This window comes from Pleurodeles waltl, chromosome 4_2, assembly GCF_031143425.1.
Source record: "Pleurodeles waltl isolate 20211129_DDA chromosome 4_2, aPleWal1.hap1.20221129, whole genome shotgun sequence".
Taxonomy (NCBI): domain Eukaryota; kingdom Metazoa; phylum Chordata; class Amphibia; order Caudata; family Salamandridae; genus Pleurodeles; species Pleurodeles waltl.
Genome location: NC_090443.1, coordinates 736,246,826 through 736,269,508, shown reverse-complemented (window position 1 = coordinate 736,269,508; position 22,683 = coordinate 736,246,826). Strand labels below are relative to the sequence as shown.

At 42.5% G+C, this 22,683-nt stretch overlaps 1 protein-coding gene across 2 annotated transcripts in view; it reads left to right on the top strand.

Moving 5' to 3' along the window:
* Positions 1–22,683, top strand: part of GLMN (glomulin, FKBP associated protein) — a 318,240-nt gene that overhangs the window by 25,284 nt on the left and 270,273 nt on the right. For both annotated transcript variants that reach the window (XM_069232351.1, XM_069232352.1), the window contains 2 exons: positions 2,374–2,469; positions 19,852–19,977. In XM_069232351.1, the coding sequence (XP_069088452.1) occupies positions 2,428–2,469; positions 19,852–19,977 (168 nt within the window). In that variant the 5' untranslated portion in view covers positions 2,374–2,427. The remainder of the gene's footprint in view (positions 1–2,373; positions 2,470–19,851; positions 19,978–22,683) is intronic.

Below are 22,683 nucleotides of genomic sequence, written 5' to 3'. Positions count from 1 at the left end.
CATCTGCCTACTACAGACAGCCACAAATAATTTCGACCTCACCTTCCTCAGTCTTGACTCACCCCCCCCCCGATATCTTTTGACTCCTTTCTCTGATGATGATGTGGTCTCTTTTCTCCCCTGCCCCATGATTTCATTTCTTTGCGCCTTTTTACAGTTTGAAAATGGATGCCTGAACACACTAGTCACTTTAAATCAAGCAAACTCAAGATTATGTTTTTTTCTGCTCTTTGATCATGTCTGTATGGCACCACATCATGATATTTTCTTTCTTCACTTCATCGTTTCTCTTCTCTTGCCTTCATGGGTACATTTCCTCTCTTGCTCTTGTCATTCTCAACTATTTAGTATCTTTAACATGCACCCCTTTTTAGGTTGAGCGCACAAGCAGTTAACCTGTTGTAAGTATTGTGGGCTTTTAACCATGCTCACCTCATGGCCATCCCTTTCACTCGTTCGTGGGCTTGCCATTCAAAAATCCCTTGATGTAATTGGTAATTGCTTTACATTTATCCCACCTTGGGGCAGTTTTGTTACCACCTTGCAGACTGACCCTGTTACATAGATTATTGCACGATTGCCAATATACTTCAGTGTGGGTGAACTTTTTTTTTTTTTTTTCTTTCTTTTGGTCCGCCTCTTCATGCTGAATGGCCTCCATGGCAGCCATGGCCCTCACAGTGCGACCAACACAAATTCCATCTGTGGTTTTGGAGCACTAGTCACATTGTTCACACTTTTACGTAATCAGAATAATTTATTTGTGGCTCTCCCCTTCACGCTCCATGGCTCTCCCAAAAACACTTGTAAAAAGCACAGAAATCCACAAAGGGCTCTCCCTGAACAGCAGGAGAGCCAATACTATAATATTCACTACTCTTGGGAAAAGTCGCCCCTTAATGCTTTGCAAGCATTCTTTTTCAAAACATTTTGCCCATAACTCAACCTGTGGTGGTCCTAGGACAATGGGATCACCACCAAAACGTTCAGCATGACCCACTCTTTCTGTTCAGGTCATCTATGGGCCCCCATACTAGGTTAGTGGTGACCCCAAAATAATAACCCCTCCCACCATGCAATCCCTTTTTAAGCTCTCATATGGCTCGAACTTTTGTTTTATAGCTGAGAGTAGTTTGTGTTTTGAGGGTCTTGTTTGTAATATCATTGCAGTAGGCCTGCTAGTCCTGAAAATGTGCAGTGTACTACACCCTCTAGGGGCTACATGTATGGTTACACTGCAGTACTTTGAGTCATTTTGTTTTCCTACTTTATGATAACTTGACCATGGTTTCTTGCAAATGCTGTTTTCATTATGGTGTCCTCTAGTGAACGTTCTGAGCATTACAGTCTAATATCAAATGTTTATTTCTGATAGTTTTTTTTTATTAGGTTTATATCATAATTGTATATGTTTTATGAATCTCTCCTCACTTAATTATGACCATGATTCAGGCAAACTTAACATCCTTATTACACTACGACTGTTTGAACACTCTTGCAATGTTTGGGTGACCCTTCTATTTTATTTCTCTCATTACTCCTCCATGGCTGTTTTGTTTTTTGAAGTGTGTTAGCCAGCCAGCAACTCTGATGGTGGGGTGGTGAAAGTGATATTCTATTGGAATTAGCATGGCAGATTTAAATTGGCATGCTAAAAGGCAGCATTGTCATTTTTGGCTGCAGATAGAGGAAGAAGGTAAATGGAAGTGCTTTAGTTATATGCAGGGGCACTGGTATTATGTGTCAGGAAAAGACCAGATTATGAGGCAGGGGTGACCAATTTATGTGACAAGAAAAGTCCAGTTATGAATTTACAGCACCCAATAGCTCTAACTCAAGCAAATGCGAGACCTATTGCATTGGAAATGCTTGTTTACCTTTCAGACTTATCCTCTGTGCTACAGTTAGTTTCTCTTCCTACCATCTGCCGTCCCTCTTCATGTTCCTGTACATGTGCATTGTTTTCAAATCTGTTCATCTTTCCCCATCTTACTTGTTCTCTTTTATCAATTTCATTGTTTGATCTTGCAGCCTCTGTCTTACTTCCCTATCTCGACTGGCCACTCCTTGTATTCACTGTATATTTGTGTTTTGGTTTTTGACTTTTAACATGTACACTTTTTATATCTTTTTTGCATTATGCATGTTCACAGCTTTGTACCATCACCATATAAATTCAATATGCAAGGGCAACTGAACACACAAACATACTCTGTAACTTCAGTAAATACAGTACAATGCCAACCTTTGCACAAAGCATGTTCCACATTAGAACAAACAATGTTTGCTTTTTAACTGTTCAATTATGCATCTCTTTTTTTACTTGTTCAGCTTATTTTAATATTCACTTACATTTCTTTATGGTTTTCTTAGGGGGTGTACTCTCATCGCATTTGAATTCCAGAAAAGGTAACAAGAAATCTATAGATGATGGCTGTGGAGGAACTTCTTGCAATAACACAACGATGTGTGAGTAATTTGTTGCATCGGTCAGTTAAGGAGAGCCATTCCAGTTTAATATTGTTTGTTGGTTGATTTAAGCCAAAGAGGCCCACAAACATGACATAAACACATTATCATAACAAATTAAAAAGATCCATATATAAATAGCGTTATAATAAGTTATCCACAATTATAGCTACCAGTCAACCTGCACAAATACAAAAGTGAGTAACCTTTTACTAGAAAAGTAACAGGTTAAAACACTAACCCTTTACAATTAGTATAAAACCAAATTAAAATCTATCGCCCCATTCCGCATTCAATTATTCTGTTAGTCGGTGTTCTGTTACACTCCTAGCCTAAACTGAGCATCCAACTAACTAATATATAGTTTAACTAAGGTTTCTAGGCCCTTACTCAAACAAAAAATGCATAATTATTAATACTCCTATAATTGTAGTTGAGCTTAAATAAAGTGCATTGTGCCTTTTTGCAACATAAGTCAAATATAAAGTTAATAATGTTTATCAGTTACCCAGAAGATCACAATTAAATAGATCCTTATTTAGATTACTCCATTCACAATACTTAAGATAGGTTGAGTCACTTATACATATTTATTTGGGTTACAAATTGAATTTTACCATCTCTGCAAATGTTATCCATTCATCTGTACAAGAGACTTCACCAAACATATACTGGAAAATGCCTTCTTTTTGTTCTAAGTACAGGGAAGCAAACAAATCAACAATACGTTTGTTTGACAACATCGAACATTGTCCTCAGTGTTACACAAATATTATTGACCTGCCTCTTGGCCCATACTATTTGCCACTCCTAAGAATTTATCAACTCTGTAACATAGTCTAACCAAACTGCATTCCATGTTGGTTGATAGTAAGTCCCGAAGGCATCGTCTCTGAAGCCCTCTAAGAACTGACAATAGGCCGTGCCTTCTTTCTTGTCTGAAAGCAATACAAAATACCAATAGGTGATGTAAAGATAATGGGCTTTGACTACCGCAAAGACAAACTTTGACACAAACTCTTTTTCAGGCAGAACTCTACACAAACTCTTTTTCAGGCTGAACTCTACTATATCTCAATTTAATAAAACCAGTCACTTGTTCCAATCGTAGCTTCAGCATCTATCATCTTATGTTAGCAGCTTTTATATATTTAAGTACTTTTGTAGCGCACCCTTATAAACCATGCACAACAGATGAGATAGCTGTCCTTTGTTCCTACAATTATCCCTATCCCTTTGTCTTCAGTTGTGTAATGTTGGAGTCAACAAAAAGATTGCAGCCATAGAGCAGTAGATTTTCAATTTTTAGGTCGTAGGCATCCCTAAGTGCTTCAACAGACTTGTTCCCCAAGGCTGTGCCTAATTTCATTAAGGAGACCGCTACGGGGGGCATGGCTATGAGGTCGAACATGGTGGTCGCTCTTTCATAGAGCTCCACCACCCAGTGATGCATCAGATTAATACTGCCGCTCCTCGGGTGTCCTGAGCCACGTTGAGCATGGGTGGTTGACATCTTAAGGTGGATCATCCACAGAGCCCAACTTGGCCGACGGTTGGTCGTTGGCTTAGGCCGTACTGCTCCTTGTCCTGGCTGCGAAGTATGGGGGGGAGCGGGGCAAGGAGGGAGTTTGGGGGCTTGTTTTTTTTCTTTTTCACACAGATGGGTTGGTTCACTGTGGACGCACTGCAGGTATACATAAGTTGTGGACATGTTATTCTGACACATTGTATGTATGGCGATCCCTCTCTCAGTAGCAACTGAAAGTGTTGCCTCCATAAGTCCAGCGAGTCTTAGAATAGTGTTGTGGAATGTGAATGGAATATTGGACAAAATCAAGAGAGGGGCAATCCGCAGCGCGGCTAGGAGGATGGAGGCGGATGAGGTCCTCTTAAAAGAAACTCATCTCCTGAGTAATAGATGCTCCTACCTGGCTAGAAAGGGATTTTCTCAAATGTATCATGCGGGCTTCTATAGTGGCTCTAGGGGCACAGCTATTCTGGTCAGTAAGTGTACTCCCCTGGTGAACTCTAAGGTGTGGCAGGACAGGTTGGGTCAAAATGTGGCGACAACAGGTATGGTCCAATAAAATGGTATCACCTGCATAAAATATAGGGGGGGAAAAGACTCGCCTCCCAATCTCGGTTAGTATGCACAGGCAGGACTAAGTTTAATCAACATGTCTGCAATGGACAGAGAAAAAAGGAGCGGTCAAGGATGTATCCTTGATTGAGAACACTGGGTGTGTCGTTTTCCTTGATAAGGATCCCTTACTTCCCAATTCGACACGGGCCCAAGCTGCAGCGTGGAGTTGTATTTTTAAATTCAGTAATCCAAGTGTACTCTTCAGTTTATTTCTATAGGAATCCCCAGTTGATCGTATTGAAAGTTGTTGATAAATCTATGAATACCACATTAATTGGCTGATTTCTGTTAGAGAGGTATACTTCAACGAGCAACTTTAATGCAACGCACCCATGCACTGATGAGTGACCCGGGATAAATCCTTATTTAACTTTAAACCGGATCACCTCCCTTTCAACCCACTCCTCAAGGGCTGTTAGGAGATTCTTAGCATACATTTTGCTCAGGATGTCGAGCACATTTATCATCCTATAGTTCTTTGGACAGTTCATGGTCCCCTTTTGAAAATAGGGCACATATGCTTCCATTCCAAGACTCAGGATTTTTATTTCCTCATGCTACTGCAGTCGGCACAGGTAATAGGGCACTGACTCATTATTCGGGCTAATATGTCAGCTGACAGACCATCAGGGCCTTGAGCACGTGAGTTCTGAAGATTCCCCATGATTGTTTCGATCTCCTTAATAGAGGGAAGTAGAGTAAGATGATTGGCTCTTTCACGGTGCAACAGAAGGCACTTTTGGAGGTCCTCCTGTTCCTTGTAGTATCTGAGTTCTCTGGAATGATACAGTTCAAATATATAATTCACCCACAGCTCCTCCTTCACTGGTTCCTAATCACCCAAAGTTTCTCCAGTTAACGACCTGAAGATTTTAGATCTCCCTCACCATAAGGGCAGGATTACCTCTGACCCAATCCAGTCCTTCTCTTTCCAATTTTTCTGTCTGATCTCTTTCCTAAACTCCCTCCTGTATTCTGTTACCAAGGAATTCATAGTGGTGATGCCACTTTTAAACACATCCCTATTTTTTTTTATTCAGCATATTATTAGCTTTAGCTTTCTCAGCCAACATGCTACCCCTTTGGCCTCTTACCCATGCTTCGGGCATAGATGCATAGCGTCTAACTTTACTTACTAATTTATAGTATTCCACTAATATCTCACAACCATGAGTCTCTTGATATACCATCGGAGCCTTTTTGATCGTCTGTTTCCCCTTCATAGTCAGATTTAGTGACCAGATTATTCTATGATCAATTTTACTTTGGTTATAGAGTGAGTTTGGCGAAGTGTCCCGTTCACTATCCATGCCTACTAAAGATAATGAAAGGGGTACATGACCACTTCCTGCCAAATCCCCTATTATTAATCTCCAACCAAGAAATAATCTTCACTGAAATTATGGCGTATTCATTCAACAAAGACATCATCCATTATCAAGGTTTCTTGGTCGGGGTGATCCCCTTTACATTTTCCGTTGATTGTCACCATATTTCATGTATTCAATACAGTAGCCAATCTCCTTCCTTTGTGGTTACCAGCATTATTTATAAAGGACTGTATGGGAATGTGTAATCTCTTTTCATTTTCAGTGTGAAACTCATTGCAGTGTAGGAAAGTACCCTCTTTTTGGCATGTTGCCCTCAATTTCTGCCTGATGTCAGTGTGTTTGACTGTGTCACTTGGATCCTGCTAACCAGGACCCCTGTCTGAAAAAGACGCCATCCAGGTTTTCTCTTCCAAAGGTTTATTTTCAGTAAGTAAGACTGTACCAACCCTGCCAGCTCCAGCAGCAACTGTCACTGCTCACAATCTTTCCACTCCCTGCATTCCGTCCTGTTGCTTAGACACCGTTACATGTCAAACATTCCACCAAAACATTCCACCACATAACCCAACATATCTCCCTCCTTTAACAAAATAAACTTAATAACAAATAAGATACAATAACTATTTACACTAAATATGATTTCCCAAAACAAAATATCCCGCATGGACATACATGTCAAAACTTCAGCAATAATATATGTGTTGCCTACACTGCCTATGCCATGTAGTCCCTTAAATAATCTGGTCTCTTGACCATTCTTTTTTTCTTTTCCTCCAACACCGTTTTCCTCCCCTCTTCACCCTGCTCGCCATGCTCGCATGGAACATTCTTCCACTTTCTCATTTCCAACACATTACATTTCACCACACTACCCACATTCCATTTTCTTCCATCATCCACAACCACACTATATTTACTCACTTTCGTTATGCGCTTGGGTACGGACCACCTGGACAAGCCTTTTTTCGACTTCTCCCAATTCTTTGTTCTTACCCAATCACCAACCGCCAGATTTTGTTCCGCGACACCACCCATTTCTCCGCCATCATACCTCCCTTGCCCTTCAGCAACACGAATCCTCAATCTCCTCTCATTCACTCTCTTTCTACCAGCCTTGCCCATCCACCCTGGCACGGCCTTAGTACACGGTTTCCTCCTTTTCAATAACTTAAACGGAGTTTCCATGGTAAGAGAATGCGGAGTGGTGCAGTAGTTCCATAACATATCCTTGATTTCCTTCTTCCAACTCAACCCATTTTGCACAGCCAACTGAATGTGCTCTCCCAACACCCTGTTAAATCTTTCCACTAGTCCATTTTCCCTGGGATGTGCAACAGCAGTTTTGATATGCTTAACCCCACAGTTCTCCAAATAGTTCTTAAATTCATTAGACGTAAATTGCGGACCATTATCAGTCACCAGCCCCTCGGGATAACCTTCTCGCCTCCACACCTCTTCACAAAATTCAATGACCACGCCAGACTTGATCTCACGCACTAAACTGATCTCTGGCCATTTAGAATAGTAATCCATCATCACGATGGCATAGGTTTTACCACATCCATCCAATTCAAATGGACCGCACACATCCATGCCCACCTTCTGCCATGGCTCACAAGGAAACGGTATAGGGACCACAGGAGTGCTCTTTCCAACGTGTGTTTTATCGCTGCACACACAACACACGCAATTTCTAACAAATCTCTCAACATCACGATCCATGCCTGGCCACCAAAAATCCTCTCTAGCTTTCCTCTTCATACCTGACATTCCACCATGACCCTCATGCAAAATCCCCAATACATTCTTTCTCAAATTGCGCGGTACTATTACTCTGTCACCTCTTCTCAAAACACCATTATGTTCCGATAATTCTGGCCACACATTCTTGAAATCTGACAACACAATTGACACATCTTCTCTTAACTCCCGCCAATGTTTGTTCAAATTATCCTTTAACAATTTCAATTGCACATCCTCTTCCATCTCCCTCTTCCATACACTCTCTTCTAGCGCTTTTGTTTCCATAGCTAGTATATCCGCCACCAACCATTCTTCATCTTCCTCACCCACGAATCCTTCAATTGGTAATCTAGATAGACAGTCAGCATTCACATTTGCTATCCCCGGCACATATTCAATTACAAAATCATACTCTTGCAATCTGTAGAGCCATTTAGCTATTCGAGGAGACGCACGATTTGCACCCTTTGTTGTAAAGATGTCCACCAAGGGTTTATGGTCGGTTTGTAATACAAACCTTCTACCCCAAACATAATTCATGAAATGTTGAACCCCCCAACCAACATGCAAGAGCTTCTTTTTCAATTGCAGAATATGTTTCTGCACCTTTAAGCGTTCTTGATGCAAACGCAATCACATGCTCTCTCCCTTTACTCACTTGCATCAATACTGCACCCAAGCCATACATACTCGCATCTGTGGAAATAATTGTACAATTTTTCGTTACAAATGGTTTCAATTCGACAGCCTCGATGATGTTGCACTTTAATGTATCAAATGCTTGTTGGCATTTCTCAGACCACTCAAACTTTTGGTTTTTCTTCATCAACGCTCTTAAAGGTTGGGCAATATCAGCAAAATTCTTTACAAATTTTGCATAATATTCAGCCAAGCCCAAAAATGATCTCAACTGATCTTTATCCACAGGGTTGGGTGCCTTTTCAATAGCTTCCATTAGTCCAACTCTCGGCTTAATCCCATCACCAGACACTGTATGACCCAGGTATTCTACTGTACTGCACTCAAACTTGCACTTATTCATCTCAACCGTCAGGCCCGCTTCCTCCAGGATCGAACATACCCTTCTTAACACATTGTTATGTTCCTCCACATTCTCTGCCCACACTAAAACATCATCTTGAAAGAATTTCACATTCTTAACCGCTCCCAAAAAACTCTGCATCACCCTCTGGAACACTGCTGAAGCAGATGCCAACCCAAATGGCATTCGCACAAATCTAAATGCCCCTTCAGGTGTAATAAAAGAGGTGAGATGCCTTGACTCAGGATGCAGTACAATTTGATGATACGCATTGGATAAATCCAGTGTGGAAAACACCTTACCACCTTGAATGCTGGTCAACAACTCATTTATGTTGGGGATAGGATGTCTATCAACCCATATCTCCTTGTTTAAATCCCTCAAATCCACACACATTCTAATCTTACCGTTGGGTTTCCGAGCCAACACCACCGGACTCAACCATTCTGACGATTCTATCTCCTCTATCACTGCCAACTGCAGCAATCTTGCCAATTCAACTTTCAGCGCATCTCTTAACACCAATGGTACCCCTCTCACTTTATGTACTTTGGGTACAGCACCTTCCTTTACGATGATCCTATGTTGAAACTTCTCCAGACAACCTAGTTTTCCTCCAAACAACCTTGGAAATTCTACTTCCCACCTCTTTGCTTTAGATTCATCACGTAACACAGTCCACACTTGTTCCTTAGTATTAGGGTTCAATATAATACCTAACGCTCTTTGCTCTTTCCACCCCAGCAAACACTTTCCAGTTTCCACCACATACACACAACACTTGACTTCCCTCTGTTTAAAACTTACCATCCCATGGAAACACCCCATAACTGGTATCTTGCTACCCCCATACCCTACCAGAGCAATTTTGAAAGCATTCAATTCCACCTTGCCCAGTTTACCCCATGCATCCTTATCTATGAGCGTGTATGGGGAACAAGAATCTGCCCACATGCTGATGTGTGTACCATTTAAACTCACGTCACACTTAGGTGGTCTGTAGCGATCATTATCTAACAACATGATATCATCTTCGAGCAAATCTTCTTCTGGAACGGCTTCGCCTAACATGAACACCTGTATGCGGTCAACATCTTCATCTGAAGACGTTTTGTCCCCTTCATTACAATCGTTCTGTAGACAATTTATACTTTTCTTTTTTACTGTACTCTTCTTCTGGTTACACATTTTTGAAAAATGTCCCACCTTGTTACAATTAAAACATTTGACACTTGCCGCCGGACAATTCCCAGAAAAGGCCATGTGTCTCATACTACCACATCTATAGCATCTCCTTGTCCCTTCAACTTTCCTGTCACCATTACTGTTCTTAACTCTATCAACTTCTTGCATTGTCACTTGCTCAGCATCATGTTTTCCTAATTCCTTAATATATCTTGAAGTATCTTCAATGCGCCGTGCAATGACAATCGCTTCCTCCAAAGACCGATCCTTCATGCTTAAGAGTTTTTCTTGAATCTTTAAACTTTTAGTACGGTTTATTAGCTGGTCCCTTATTATTTCTTCGTGCAAATCCCTAAACTTGCACGTATTCGCCAATGTTCGTAAAACACTTACAAATTGGTCAATCGATTCACTGGGTGCTTGTGCTCTAGAGAAAAATTTGTGACGTTCTACACCAATACTCACTTTCTTACTAAAATGATTTTCCAGTGCTATCATGGCCCTGGTATATACATCCTCCTCCTCTGTCTCCTCATCAGAGCCTTCCCCATTTACAGCAAAGTTGTCACATGTTAAGGTTTTCAGTACTTTCCTGCCTTCCACTCCCAGATTATGTTTTAATAAAGCTAATTTTCGCTTAGCAGTAAAAATAGCACCACCCAAAGCCTCCAAGTAGGTCTCGAAGGCTTCTTGCCAATCTTCCCACGGCATATTCGGTTCAACAGGTACAGCCAAGAACGTGGGAGGAGGCGCGATTGACTGCATTGTGTTAATAGCAATGGAACAAAACAAATTTATGACAGTGCAAACCGGTCAATGTTCTTGACAGCGTACGTCTATCCAGAGGCGGTTGCCCTTGTCTCTGCAACGCGGAGCGTCTCTACGTTGGTTGCCGTAGTTACAGCAACGTCATCCTCCGCCGCTTGTCCCCCGATGCGCGCGGTGGAGCAGCCCGCGTGGTGACAGCTTCTCTGCACGAGCCCCCTTGCAGCGGGAGGTTTCGCAACAGCTGTACCTTGCGGTGATCCTCCGATGCGCGGTGGAGCAACCTGTGCAGTAACAGCTTCCCTGCGCGAGGCCCTCTGCGGTAGGAGGAGTCGTAATGGTTGTTCCTCGTGGTAGGTTTGAATACGCCACCGCACGTCCCACACCGTTCCCGAAATACTGTTGTAAAACTTATATTGTACAAATAGTTCGCACAGTTCTTATCTGTCTTAGCGTTCACTTATACAGAAAGTACCAAAACACCCTACGGACTTCACTACACGGTACCTCAGCCTGTAGGACTGGGTCCTTAAGTACGCTCCTCCTTGTTTTCTGCTTTACATTTAGACATTCAGCCCTTCCCAGACTCATCCAGTTTTTCCTAGGTTCTTTTCCATGGGACACTCCACACTTCTTGGTTTCCAGGTCACAATTTCTTTTTGGCACGATGCGTCCCAAATCTGCTTCTTCCCAGCACGGTTGACACTCTGCCAGGGTTGGCTTCCCTTGGTATCCCATCCTCGTCGCCACTGAAAAAGACGCCATCCAGGTTTTCTCTTCCAAAGGTTTATTTTCAGTAAGTAAGACTGTACCAACCCTGGCAGCTCCAGCAGCAACTGTCACTGCTGTCACTGCTCACAATCTTTCCACTCCCTTCATTCCGTCCTGTTGCTTAGACACCGTTACATGTCAAACATTCCACCAAAACATTCCACCACGTAACCCAACACTGTCCTTATGCTCCCTCTCCGCTAAATGTTGTCACTGCATACCGGTAACACAGTATTTCACCCAAAATTGGCATACTGGTCACCCCATATAAGTCCCATGTATATGGTACTTGGGTACCCATGGCATTGGGATTCCAGGGGATCCATATGGGCTGCAGCATTACTTTTGCCACCTATAGGGAGCCCATGCAGAGGCTTCTACAGGACTGCCATTGCAGCCTGTGTGAAATGGTGCTTGCACCCTTTCACTGCCATTTACACTGCACCAGGTCGCTTATAAGTCACCTATATGTCAGGCCTTCCAAACCTGAAGGCTAGGTGCAGAGTACCTGTGTGTGATGGCACCGCTGCACTAGCAGAGGTTCCCCCACATCGTCCAGATCTATTTTCTTGGACTTCGTGAGTGCGGGGATGCCATTTTACGCGTGCACTATACATAGGTCACTACCTATGTACAGCTTCACAACGGTAACTCCGAATATGGCCATGTTCGGTATCAAAAATGTTGGAATCATGCCCCAAGGCTTTTGCAAGCATTGGTTGTATGATTCCATACACTCTGGGGGCTCCTTAGAGGACCCGCAGTACTGCCATTACAACCTTCTGAGGTTTTCCAGGCAGCACCAGCTGCTGCCATGTTACAGACAGGTTTCTGCCCTGCTGTTGCTTGAGCAGCTCAAGCTCAGGAAGGCAGAACACAGGATTTCCTTTGGGAGAGGGACGTTACACCCTCTCCCTTTGGAAATAGGTGTTAGAGGCATGGGAGGGGTAGCCTCCCAGAGCCTCTGGAAATGCTTTGAAGGGCACATATGGTGCCCTCCTTGCATAATTCAATCTACACAGGTTCAGAGACCCCCAGTGCCTGCTCTGGCGCGAAACTGGACTAAGGAAAGGGGAGTGACCACTCCCCTGTCCATCACAACCCCAGGAGTGGTGCTCAGAGCTCCTCCAGAGTGTCCCTGGTTTTTACAATCTTGGATTCCAAGTTGGCAGGGCACTCTGGGAGCATCGGAGTCACCTGTGCCAGCTAGTGACGTTAGAGCCCTCCCCTGCCAGGTGCTTACCTGTTAGCTGACCAATCCCCCTTTCAGGGCTATTTAGGGTCTCTCTCTTGGGTGTCTCTTCAGATTCGGATTGCAAGACTCCAGCAGGAATGCTCTGCATCATTTACTTCTCCTTCTTACCGAAGAAACTGCAACTGGACCCTCCAGGAACTCTACAACTTCAACAAAGAAGCAAACATTGTATCTTTTGGCTCCCGCCAACAACTGCAACTGTTTCCCGGTCGTGCATCCTTAGAGGACAGCCAGTCTTCAGCCTGCAGCAGAAGGAAGAAATCTCCCTTGAAGTGAAGGAGTCACTTCCCCGCTTCAGCAGGCATCCCTCTGCAGTGACGACCAGTGTCTTGATTCCCCTCTCCTGAAGAAATGCGTGGATCCTGCAACACGGGTGGTAGACTGAAGTGGTCCAGACAGTCCTGAAGTCCAGCTGTCCCAACTTTGGTGGAGGTAAGAGCTTGACTCCCCACGCAAGACAGTACTCCTGTGCACCATGTGTTTTGTAGTTGCCAAGGCTTTTTGACATCCTTCCACAAAGTTCTTTGTGCACCGTGCAGCTCCAGCCCCCAGCACTCCTTCCTGCGATGCACAGCCTGCTGCGTGGTTCTCCGGCAGCGTGGGATCCCTTTGTGTAGTGCTGCGTGGCATCCTTTTGCACCTTCTCTGCCCCCGTGCTGTCAGACTCCTGTGCACGCTGCCTGGTCTTCTGAAGGCTCTCTGAGTTGCTCAGAGCCCCCCATGTCTCCCCCACCTGGGTAGAGGCCACCAGGTCCCTCCTGGTCCAGGGCAGTGCCATTTTCCGCTAACTGCGAGCTTTGCGTGTGCCAAGGCTTGTTGGCGGAATCATGCGAAGCAAACCAGACTGCAATCATCCATCCAGCATGGGACGTCATCTGCACCAAGCAGGGACCCGCATCAGTCTTCTTGGGTGCATTACTGACTGTTCTTCTTCACTGGTGGTTCTTCTTTTGCACCTTCATCCGGGTTAGCAGGGGCTCCTGTGCTCCCTGGACTCTTCAGTGCTTCTTCGACTTGGTCCCCTTCCTCTACAGGTCTTCAGGTCCAGGAATCCATCGCTGGTGTCTTGCAGTGTCTTCTGTTTCTTGCAAAATCTTCTATCATGTGTTCTTGTGTGTTATAGAAAAGTTACTGTGACTTACTCCTGCTTTCCTGGGCTCTGGGGTGGGTTCTATTACTTACCTTTAGTGTTTTCCTGCCCCTCTGCACACTACACTTGCCTAGATGGGAATCCGACTTTCGCATTCCACTATTTTAGCGTATGGTTTGTGTTCCCTCTAGGCCCATTTCTAACTATTGTGATTTTCACTATTTGCACTGTTTTCCAACGGCTTTTACAGCTATTGCTGCATTCTGCTGTGTGTACTGTGTATATTACTTACCTCTAAGGGAGTATAGACTCTGAGGTATTTTTGGCATTTGTGTCACCAAAATAAAGTACCTTTATTTTTGTAACCCTGAGTATTATCTTTCATGTGTGTGAGTACTGTGTGACTACAGTGGTACTGCATGAGCTTTGCATGTCTCCTAGTTAGGCCTTGGCTGGTCATCCACACTACCCCTAGAGAACCTGGCTTCTAGACACTGACTACATTTCACTAAAATGAGATACCTGGACCTGGTATAAGGTGTAAGTACTTTAGGTACCCACTACAAACAGGCCAGCCTCCTACATGCAGGATTAGGAATTTTATCTTAAAATCACCAACACAACAATGGGAGCCATAGGAAGCTCAATTTTTCACCTTTTCAAAAGTCGTTCTAGTTTAGTGGGAAAAATGTACCTGTTGATAAAGTTATTGCAGTTAAATATAGTAGGACAGAATTGTATGGTGAGATGCTTCAGTGCCTGCTTGGTCTTTGCCACTGATTACTATTCTTACAAATAAACTGAGATAAGTTCAACATCTGAGCTTTTACACTGAGAAACATTTTGTCTAATCTCAGTAAAGATGTTTCGTCACATGAAGGACAGTTGAGTTTTGCTGCAACTGCTTTGAAACCCTCTCAAACTCTTTTCTTTGAGACATGCTAGCTCGGTCTTGAAAGAGATAGTCTACACAAAAAATAGGCTTGGTGATGAAGGTAGTGCTCGGTTTGAGCCAGTGGTTGCAGGTGAAGCTCACCAGGACGCAGTTTTGGGGATCAGTACTTATTCTTCCTCAATTAGCTTTGATCCAGTTCAAGAGAGAGAAAACCTCAAAAGAGGAAAAGAAAAGAAGCATGAAGAGAAGGACGAAAAAGCAGTGACGGAGAAGAAATGAGAAATAGGAAACAATCTGAAAGAGTATGATAAAGAGGCATAGTGCTGTAATGGATTAAAGAAAGAAGTATGAAGCGAAATTAATACTATACAGCTTTGGTATTCAGCACCCTTACCTTCAAAATCGCCAGCCGCGGGCTTCTGAACACAACTTTGGGCCAATGCTCTTATTTATTTATTTTCTTAACAAAATAAGCTTTAGATGAAGGGGTTAATTATTACTGTGTAAGAGAGGCAAACTACTTGTAATCAGTGGGGTTTGCTGTATCTCTTGCCCAATCTTCCAGATGAATAACTAAGGTATAATTTGATTTTAAGAAGTTAAATGACAGCTGCCTTCTTTACTTATTTTTGTGTGTCTTTTTTTACTCTTAGCACACAGACAATTGCTCTTATTCTCTGATTTAGAGTAACCTCTTTCTCCCTTAAAGCCTAGTGTAGTTTAGCCTATTGGATGTGAACTCTTTTATGGTGTGTCCAGGGTCAGCCCTGAGGTCCACTACCTCCGTCAGTTGTTGAAAACAGTTAACTGCATTTCTTCTTTTTTTGACCTAGTCCGCAAGTATATCTGTGTATAGTCCAGACAATTTGGGCAATAGGTTCCTATTCACATCATGAGACACCCATTGGATCATCCCCACATTGCTTTTGTCATGTTTTCTTACTCAAGTGTGTGTGTGTGTGTGTGTGTGTGTTTTTATTTTTATTTTTTATAAACACATTTTATTATTTTTATAGGAAACATAAGGTGCAATACAAATATTTTGTGTCCATTTATTATTGACAAGTGATCCTGTTTGTCTCTTTCTGGCTCAGTTCCATATGCTGTGCACCCTTATTCAGAAATCACATTATTTTATTGCATTTTGGGGCTCCTGTAAGTGGGCAAAGACATCTCATTATTCAGGTCTCAAATATGTATCGGTGGTACCCCCAATTTACTTACAATCCTCTTATTTCCATTGTCGCCCCCAACCTCAACATTTCTTCCCAGTTGGTCCGGAGTTCAAGGACCCTTACCTAATAGTGACTCCTTTGTACTGCATCAAGGCAGTACATTTTTGTTCCTCTCTCTTATAAAGGCAGATAGCATCTTGTTCCATGTCCGGTTTCCTCACCCCAATTATGTTCTACATACAAAACCAATTTTCTGGCTTTAAACCCATTTCTGTACCTCATATCTCTACATTGTAATGCTAGGCCACTTTATGCCTTCCAACTCATCCCCATTTGTCATTTCACCAGCGCTAAAGCTAAACCTATAACCCTTTTAGTGACCTTTCTTAACTAAGGACATGGAAAAAGGCCCAATAAGCGTGCTCTGGTGCAATCTTCACTTGCACCCGTGACTCCATTACTTGTTTGCTCTACCTCATCACAGTACTTTATCAGGCCATGCAGCTACAAACCATTTGAAGAACTCTGCTTCTGCATTCCACATCTAGCAGTCCCTGCCAGTACACCTGAATATATAGCATTCATTGGTGTGATATTGTACTTCAGTAGCTGACCTGGAGAGGCAAGTGAGCATTTTTGAAGGGGTCTGTAGTATGCTGTACTAACCGCCCCCTGCATCCATGGGTTTGCCAAGGTCTGCCACCAACTGATCTCTCAGTTTGTCTAGCATGCAGGTAGCCTGTTTTAGAAGTGTTCAGTAAGAAAATAACACCCCTTGGATAACTTTCCAAATTTGGCATACCTTCCTTACCCCCTGGGATATGGGTGATTCAGTGTCTCCTCTTAAATCTAATACTGATCTACACTTTCAGAGATCAAATATACTAAGAATTCCCCTCCTTGGATTCGTTGCTCATGCATTGGATCTGGAAAACTCCAAAGGTATCCCTTTTTATTCCAAACCCCTTAAACTTCTATCTTCCCTTGTCCTGAGGCCCATCAGAAATAGAATTTCATGTACCTAGGAATAGCAGTATGTGCTCTTTGCAGGCAAGGGGCATGACGAGCAGTATTTATACCTCAACTGCTGAGGTGAAGTCCCTATCCAACCCCTCTGCCTGATTGGTATACCTATCATGTTATCTATCATGGTTGTCTCTACATTTATGCTCAGATCTATCTTTGCCATATCTGCAATCCACTTTATTGCCCACTACAGTTTGACCCCTCAACACCCCATCCTCTCCCCAGAAAGTGTCAGGAAAAGTAGCATATCATCATCAACTAGTGAGAGATAATGTGTCCTCCTCCTGCTAGTGATACTTCAAAAACCGTCCTCTGTCTCATCAACCATGCGAAGGGCTCCAATAGCAAAAAGGAGTGGGGAGAGAACACCTTTTTATCTCGTTCTTCTGCCACTAGTATAAGGCACATAGTTTATGGGTCCAGCTTGGACCAGCAATGTGGGATTAGCATTTAGTAGTGTAGTCTTCCGTCTAAATCCAACACACAAGCCAAGCCTTTCTGTTACCACCTGCATTTAACTCCCGCTAAAGGCTTTGAAAGCGTTCCTGAAGTCTTTTGTCAAAGACTTCTTGGGAACTTTCAGAAAGTTGGCCCACTCATTAGTTACCATTGGCTTTGTGGTTTGCAACTCACACTTTCTGGCTTTCCATTTCCTGGCTTTATTTGCTTTAGGCTTTCCAGGTTCAGTATGTCCCCCTCATTGCCTAAACAATGTTTTCCGTATCCTTCCACAAACTCCCTTTCTGCTTACAGGTCTTTAAATCTGGTTCTTATCCTGTCACGTTTCCTTTGTATTCAAAGACCGAGGTCAAATGTCAGGAGCTGTCTTTCAAAGGCGCTTATTTACTTTTCTTTCTCTGAGTTCAAAGTGAGAGGATTTATTTGACAATCTTGCTGGATACTGGAGTAGGGAAGATTTTTGTTTTCCAGCATGTGACAACTTTTAAATGAACTGTGCAATTATTTCAGAATATATCAGAATTATGAATGCACAAATGAAGCACATCTTTTGTTATTTGTGAAGTGTGTTAGAAACAAATACTTTATTATGATCAAAACGAGACATTAAACTGGGTGATGCAATTTCCACACATTTTCATTTGTGCACTGTATAGTTCTATTAGTAAAACTGTATGTCTGCGCAAATGTAATGTCATTTCAATTGAAAATGTGTTGTCTGTAATGGCAGTGTGCTACCACACCATGAATACTCAACTCCACGCCACTCCACTCTACTCTGCACCACTCCACACCACTGCACTCTACTCTGACCACTCCATTTTACACCACACCAAGGCATTCTGCACCACTCTGCTGTAAGCCATTGCGCTCTGTGCCACTTCACGCTGCTCTTTTCTACCCTGTACCACTCTACAGTTTGCCAATGCACTCTTGGCCACTCTACTCTACACCACTGCATTCTTTGCCACTGCACTCTACACGTCTCCAGTCTAGGCCACACCAAGCTACTCTGCAACTCTGCACTCCACGCCACTGCACACTATGCCAATACACTCTACGCCAACATACTTAACTTTCTAACACTCAAGTCTATGGCCCTGCACTCTACGCCAATGCACTGAATGCCACTTTAATCTATTATGCACCACTGCACTCTATGCCAGTGCACTCTACACCACTTGATATCATTACACTTGACGGCTCTCAACGCAACTGCACTGTACCCTGCACCACTCCACACTAGGCCACTTCACTCTACTCTTGAAACAATCTACTCTACGCCACAGCACTCTACACCACTCTACATCACTCACTCGGCCACTGCATTCTACGCCACTCTACTCTTAACTACTGCATCTGTGCTAGTGCACTCTAGACAACTGCACTTTGTCATTTACTTTACACCACTGCACTCTACTATGCATCACTGCATTCCACGCCACTGCGCTCTATGCCACACTACTCTACTCTACACTATAACACTCTGACTTTCTACTATGAAACACTGCAGTCTCCACCACTGAACTCTGCACCACTCTACTCTGCACTACTGCATTCTACGCACTGCACTCTATGGTACTATACTCTCCGCTGCTCTATGCTACTCTACTCTGCACCACTATGCCACTGGACTCTGTGCCACTCAACTCTACTGAGTGCCACTGCCCTCTGCATCACTCAGCTCTACGCCCTGCACTCTGCACATAATTAAGTGTTTTGCACAAAATTTAGTGTTGGTTCAGTATGTGAAAAGTTAATTTATTGTGGTATACTCCAACGATTCACATGTTCTCTGGAGCACATAGTTTGAAAGTGTTCTCCCCAATTTTAGATTATTCACAACTACATGGCTCCTCATTTTGGGGCAGTGTGTGCACCCTGTTTGTCAGTTTGCTATGTATGTATGTTGTATGTTTACTGTTTAGATTCTTTTGTTTTTAGAGAAAATGTTTTCCTCTTGGCTCACATTACATTTTCATTCTAAGCTTAAGTTTTGTTATTCGTTTGATTCTACATAAAGTGATTGCAAAAATTCTGTTCTGCTCATTGCAAGTTTGTGATTAAAGGAGATCAAGTAGGATCATTTTCTTTACTTTGATATGTAAGACCAAGTCCTTCTGGTTCATGGGCAGCTCTTGTTGCGTGCATTGCCCTTTGGAAGATGTCATAAGCTCTAGACCAACTTCCCTACATTTTCTATATTTATTTTTTGAATCCAGTAAAATTTGCAGTACATTCTAACCTTTTATCTTCTCTTGTAATAAGGAGGCTTTCATTATAACCCTGAAGAAAGTGCATTGCATCTTTGTGCATATCTGCAAAAGTTATTGGATGTAAGATCCTCTGTCAGTTATTATGTGAAAGATGCTCACTGTTACTGGTAACTTCTATGCAGAGTGCTGAACAATAGCAGACACCTTTTGAAGTTTTTGTCGGTGTATCCCATTTATGCCGTGTTCAGAAGCATGATTACTATTTATATTAACTCGTTTCTTCTAGCAAACTCTGCAAGAGGAGGAATTCAAAGAAGAGGATTTCAATGTCTTTCAGGCTGCAGGCCAGAAGTGTTTGGATGAAGGCTACACAACTCAAGTGTTACAAATTATTCAAGATGAGAAAAACAAGGCAAGTGAAAGTATTTTTAGACACAATGTCACAGTACTTATATCAATATAACCTACAAATTAATTTTGCTTAAAACAATCTGGACATGGAATTGTAACCATAAAAACATATTGCCGAACAGCAATGTACTTAACATGTTCAGGGGTGTGACATTTTATAAAACATACTCTTGTCAAAGGGATGAGATGCTTCAGCAATCTACTTATCTATCAAAACAATACTTGTACTATTTGGTTTGATCCTGTGAGATGAGAAATAATGGCCGTAGTCTCATTATATCAGAGCTCTGATAATAGCTTCTTTGTTACGCTAGGTTTGATATAGTGTCAGGTTTTGAATTCCAGCAATGCTCAGATTATGCCACCTTGCTAATTATACCCGAATCTGAACATACCAGACTCTTGTTGTGTGAAATCCTTGACCATTGACAGGCTCCGCACATGCAGGAGCTCAGTTAATGAAGGGGCTTTGTTTTTAGGCCAGGTTTCTGATTAAGGTAGGGCCTTGCTAGAATCGCACATCTAGAATAATGAAATTGATGGCATATTATATTTCAGAATATATAATTGCTCTAGTTAAACTGTTGCTTTCTTTCTAACTTTAGTTTCTGAGACAGTTTCCTATGAATTCCTCTAGAAAATATGCTATTTATTTTACTAAACCAGGATTATACTTGCAGTCCTGTGTCTAGGATCAACAAAAAACACTTGCAGTCAGGCCATCTCCCTTTGACCAGGTTGTGTGATTCTTGGTCATATCATTTTATCTCACTGTGCTTCAATTTCCTTGTCTACATTAATTTTGATCATCTACCAAGCTCTACCTTTCCATCTTGCATTCAACTAAATGACATCTGCTAAGTTATCCCGGAGTCAAGGTGCTAATTGCCCCATTCTCAAAGCTATTGCACATGTCAATTTGGTTTTGCCAATTACTTGCTTGAAGAAGGCTGGAAGTTGTAGTTACATAGCCGAAACACCCTTGAGTTTGTGCACACCTGCAAACTTACATGTTTAAGGGTTTTCACCATCTGATCTCTAACTCCTTCACCACCCTGGAAAACGTCAGAAATATACACCTGGGAAGGTCAGTATCAAAACGTTTGGAATGGTGGGGGTGTCGGGAAAGGGTTTTTCAAAGAAAACATTTTTAATAACTGCATTTCCATTTCCTTGGCAGATGTTTCGATGAGTAAATATAGCCCTGTATATCGCCGGGACATCTTGTTTGGGGTCAAGGGCAACAAGTTTTTATGTTTACTCTATCCTTGGGACAAGTAGGCCCAACCCTCTGCAGCACAAACCCTTTGGCTGCCTGTTTACAGAGAGTGGAACTCTCTGCAGTTGAGGTAATGTGTTTCCAAAAGATAATGCTGTTCGAACTTGTATTTATGGTTCATTATTTGAAAGCCTTCATTATTAGGGTGAGAGCTGTAAATAAATGTTTTAAGGTCACACTTCACTACTGACGTTGGTTCCAGTACAAAAAAAAAAGAAAAACGTGTATACACATGTTTGAAAAGTTTAGGCTCTGAGGCTAAGTATAATGCTCCCAGAATGCTCTCTGATTAGATGCGAATGAAGTGTCATTTAGTAAAATGTGTTGATGCATGCTAGTATTTCCCAAAAATATTTCTAATGGAAAATCAGTGTAACCATTTTCAACACGATTATGGGAAGCATGAAAATAAACAAACACTGACAAAGCCAACTGATCTGACATATTTTTATAAGTCTTTTAGTTTCATCAATGCATGTCTTGTTTTGACATGGCTTTTGTAGCACTTTATTGTTGTGGGAGCTACCAGGCCCTCAACATTGTAACGAACACTGGCAAAAAAAAACCCCCAAAGTTTTTTAACTCTCAAAGCACACGTTGCCACCAGCAGCGTAACAAAGGCCCCACAGCTGCCCTCCAGGGGGCCCCTTCAGCACAGCACCTGCCCTGAGTGAGCCTGGAGAGGGGGCTCCTCCATGTTCTTTGCAAAGGGGCACCCTCCAGTTTCGTTACGTCACTGATTGCCACTGTAGTTCCTGACTCTGAACAAAACTACTTTGTGTGCCAATATGCTCCTTGTGGAAGAGCAGAATGCGATCACTCACAGTAAAGCCAGCCGAAAGAGAGAGAAATAGAAGTTTAATAAAAACTAAATGTCTTTGTTAACACCAGACCTAATTAGGGACCAAGACCCACATGTAGGTAGCTTTTTGCATGTCGCAAACAGCGACTTTTGCTGTTTGCGACGTGCAAAAAGCACATTGCGATGCACAAACCCAGTTTTGCGATTAGGTAACCTGGTTACCGAATCGCAAAACAGGTTTGCGACTCGCAATTAGTAAGGGGTGTTCCCTTCCTAATTGCGACTCGCAGTGCAATGTAGGATTGTTTTGTGACCGCGAACGTGGGCGCAAACCAATCGCAGTTTGCACCCATTTCAAATGGGTGCTAACACTTTTGCAAAAGGGAAGGGATCCCGATGGGACCCCTTCCCCATTGTGAATGTCACTGTAAACATTTACAGACGGACCACTGCCTGCTCTGAAAAAATGAAACGAAAACGTTTCATTTTTCGTTTTTGTTACGCATTTCGTTTTCCTTTAAGGAAAACGGGCTGCATTACAAAAAAAAAAAAAAAAAAACTGCTTTATTGAAAAGCAGTCACAGACATGGTGGTCTGCTGTCTCCAGCAGGCCACCATCCCTGTGA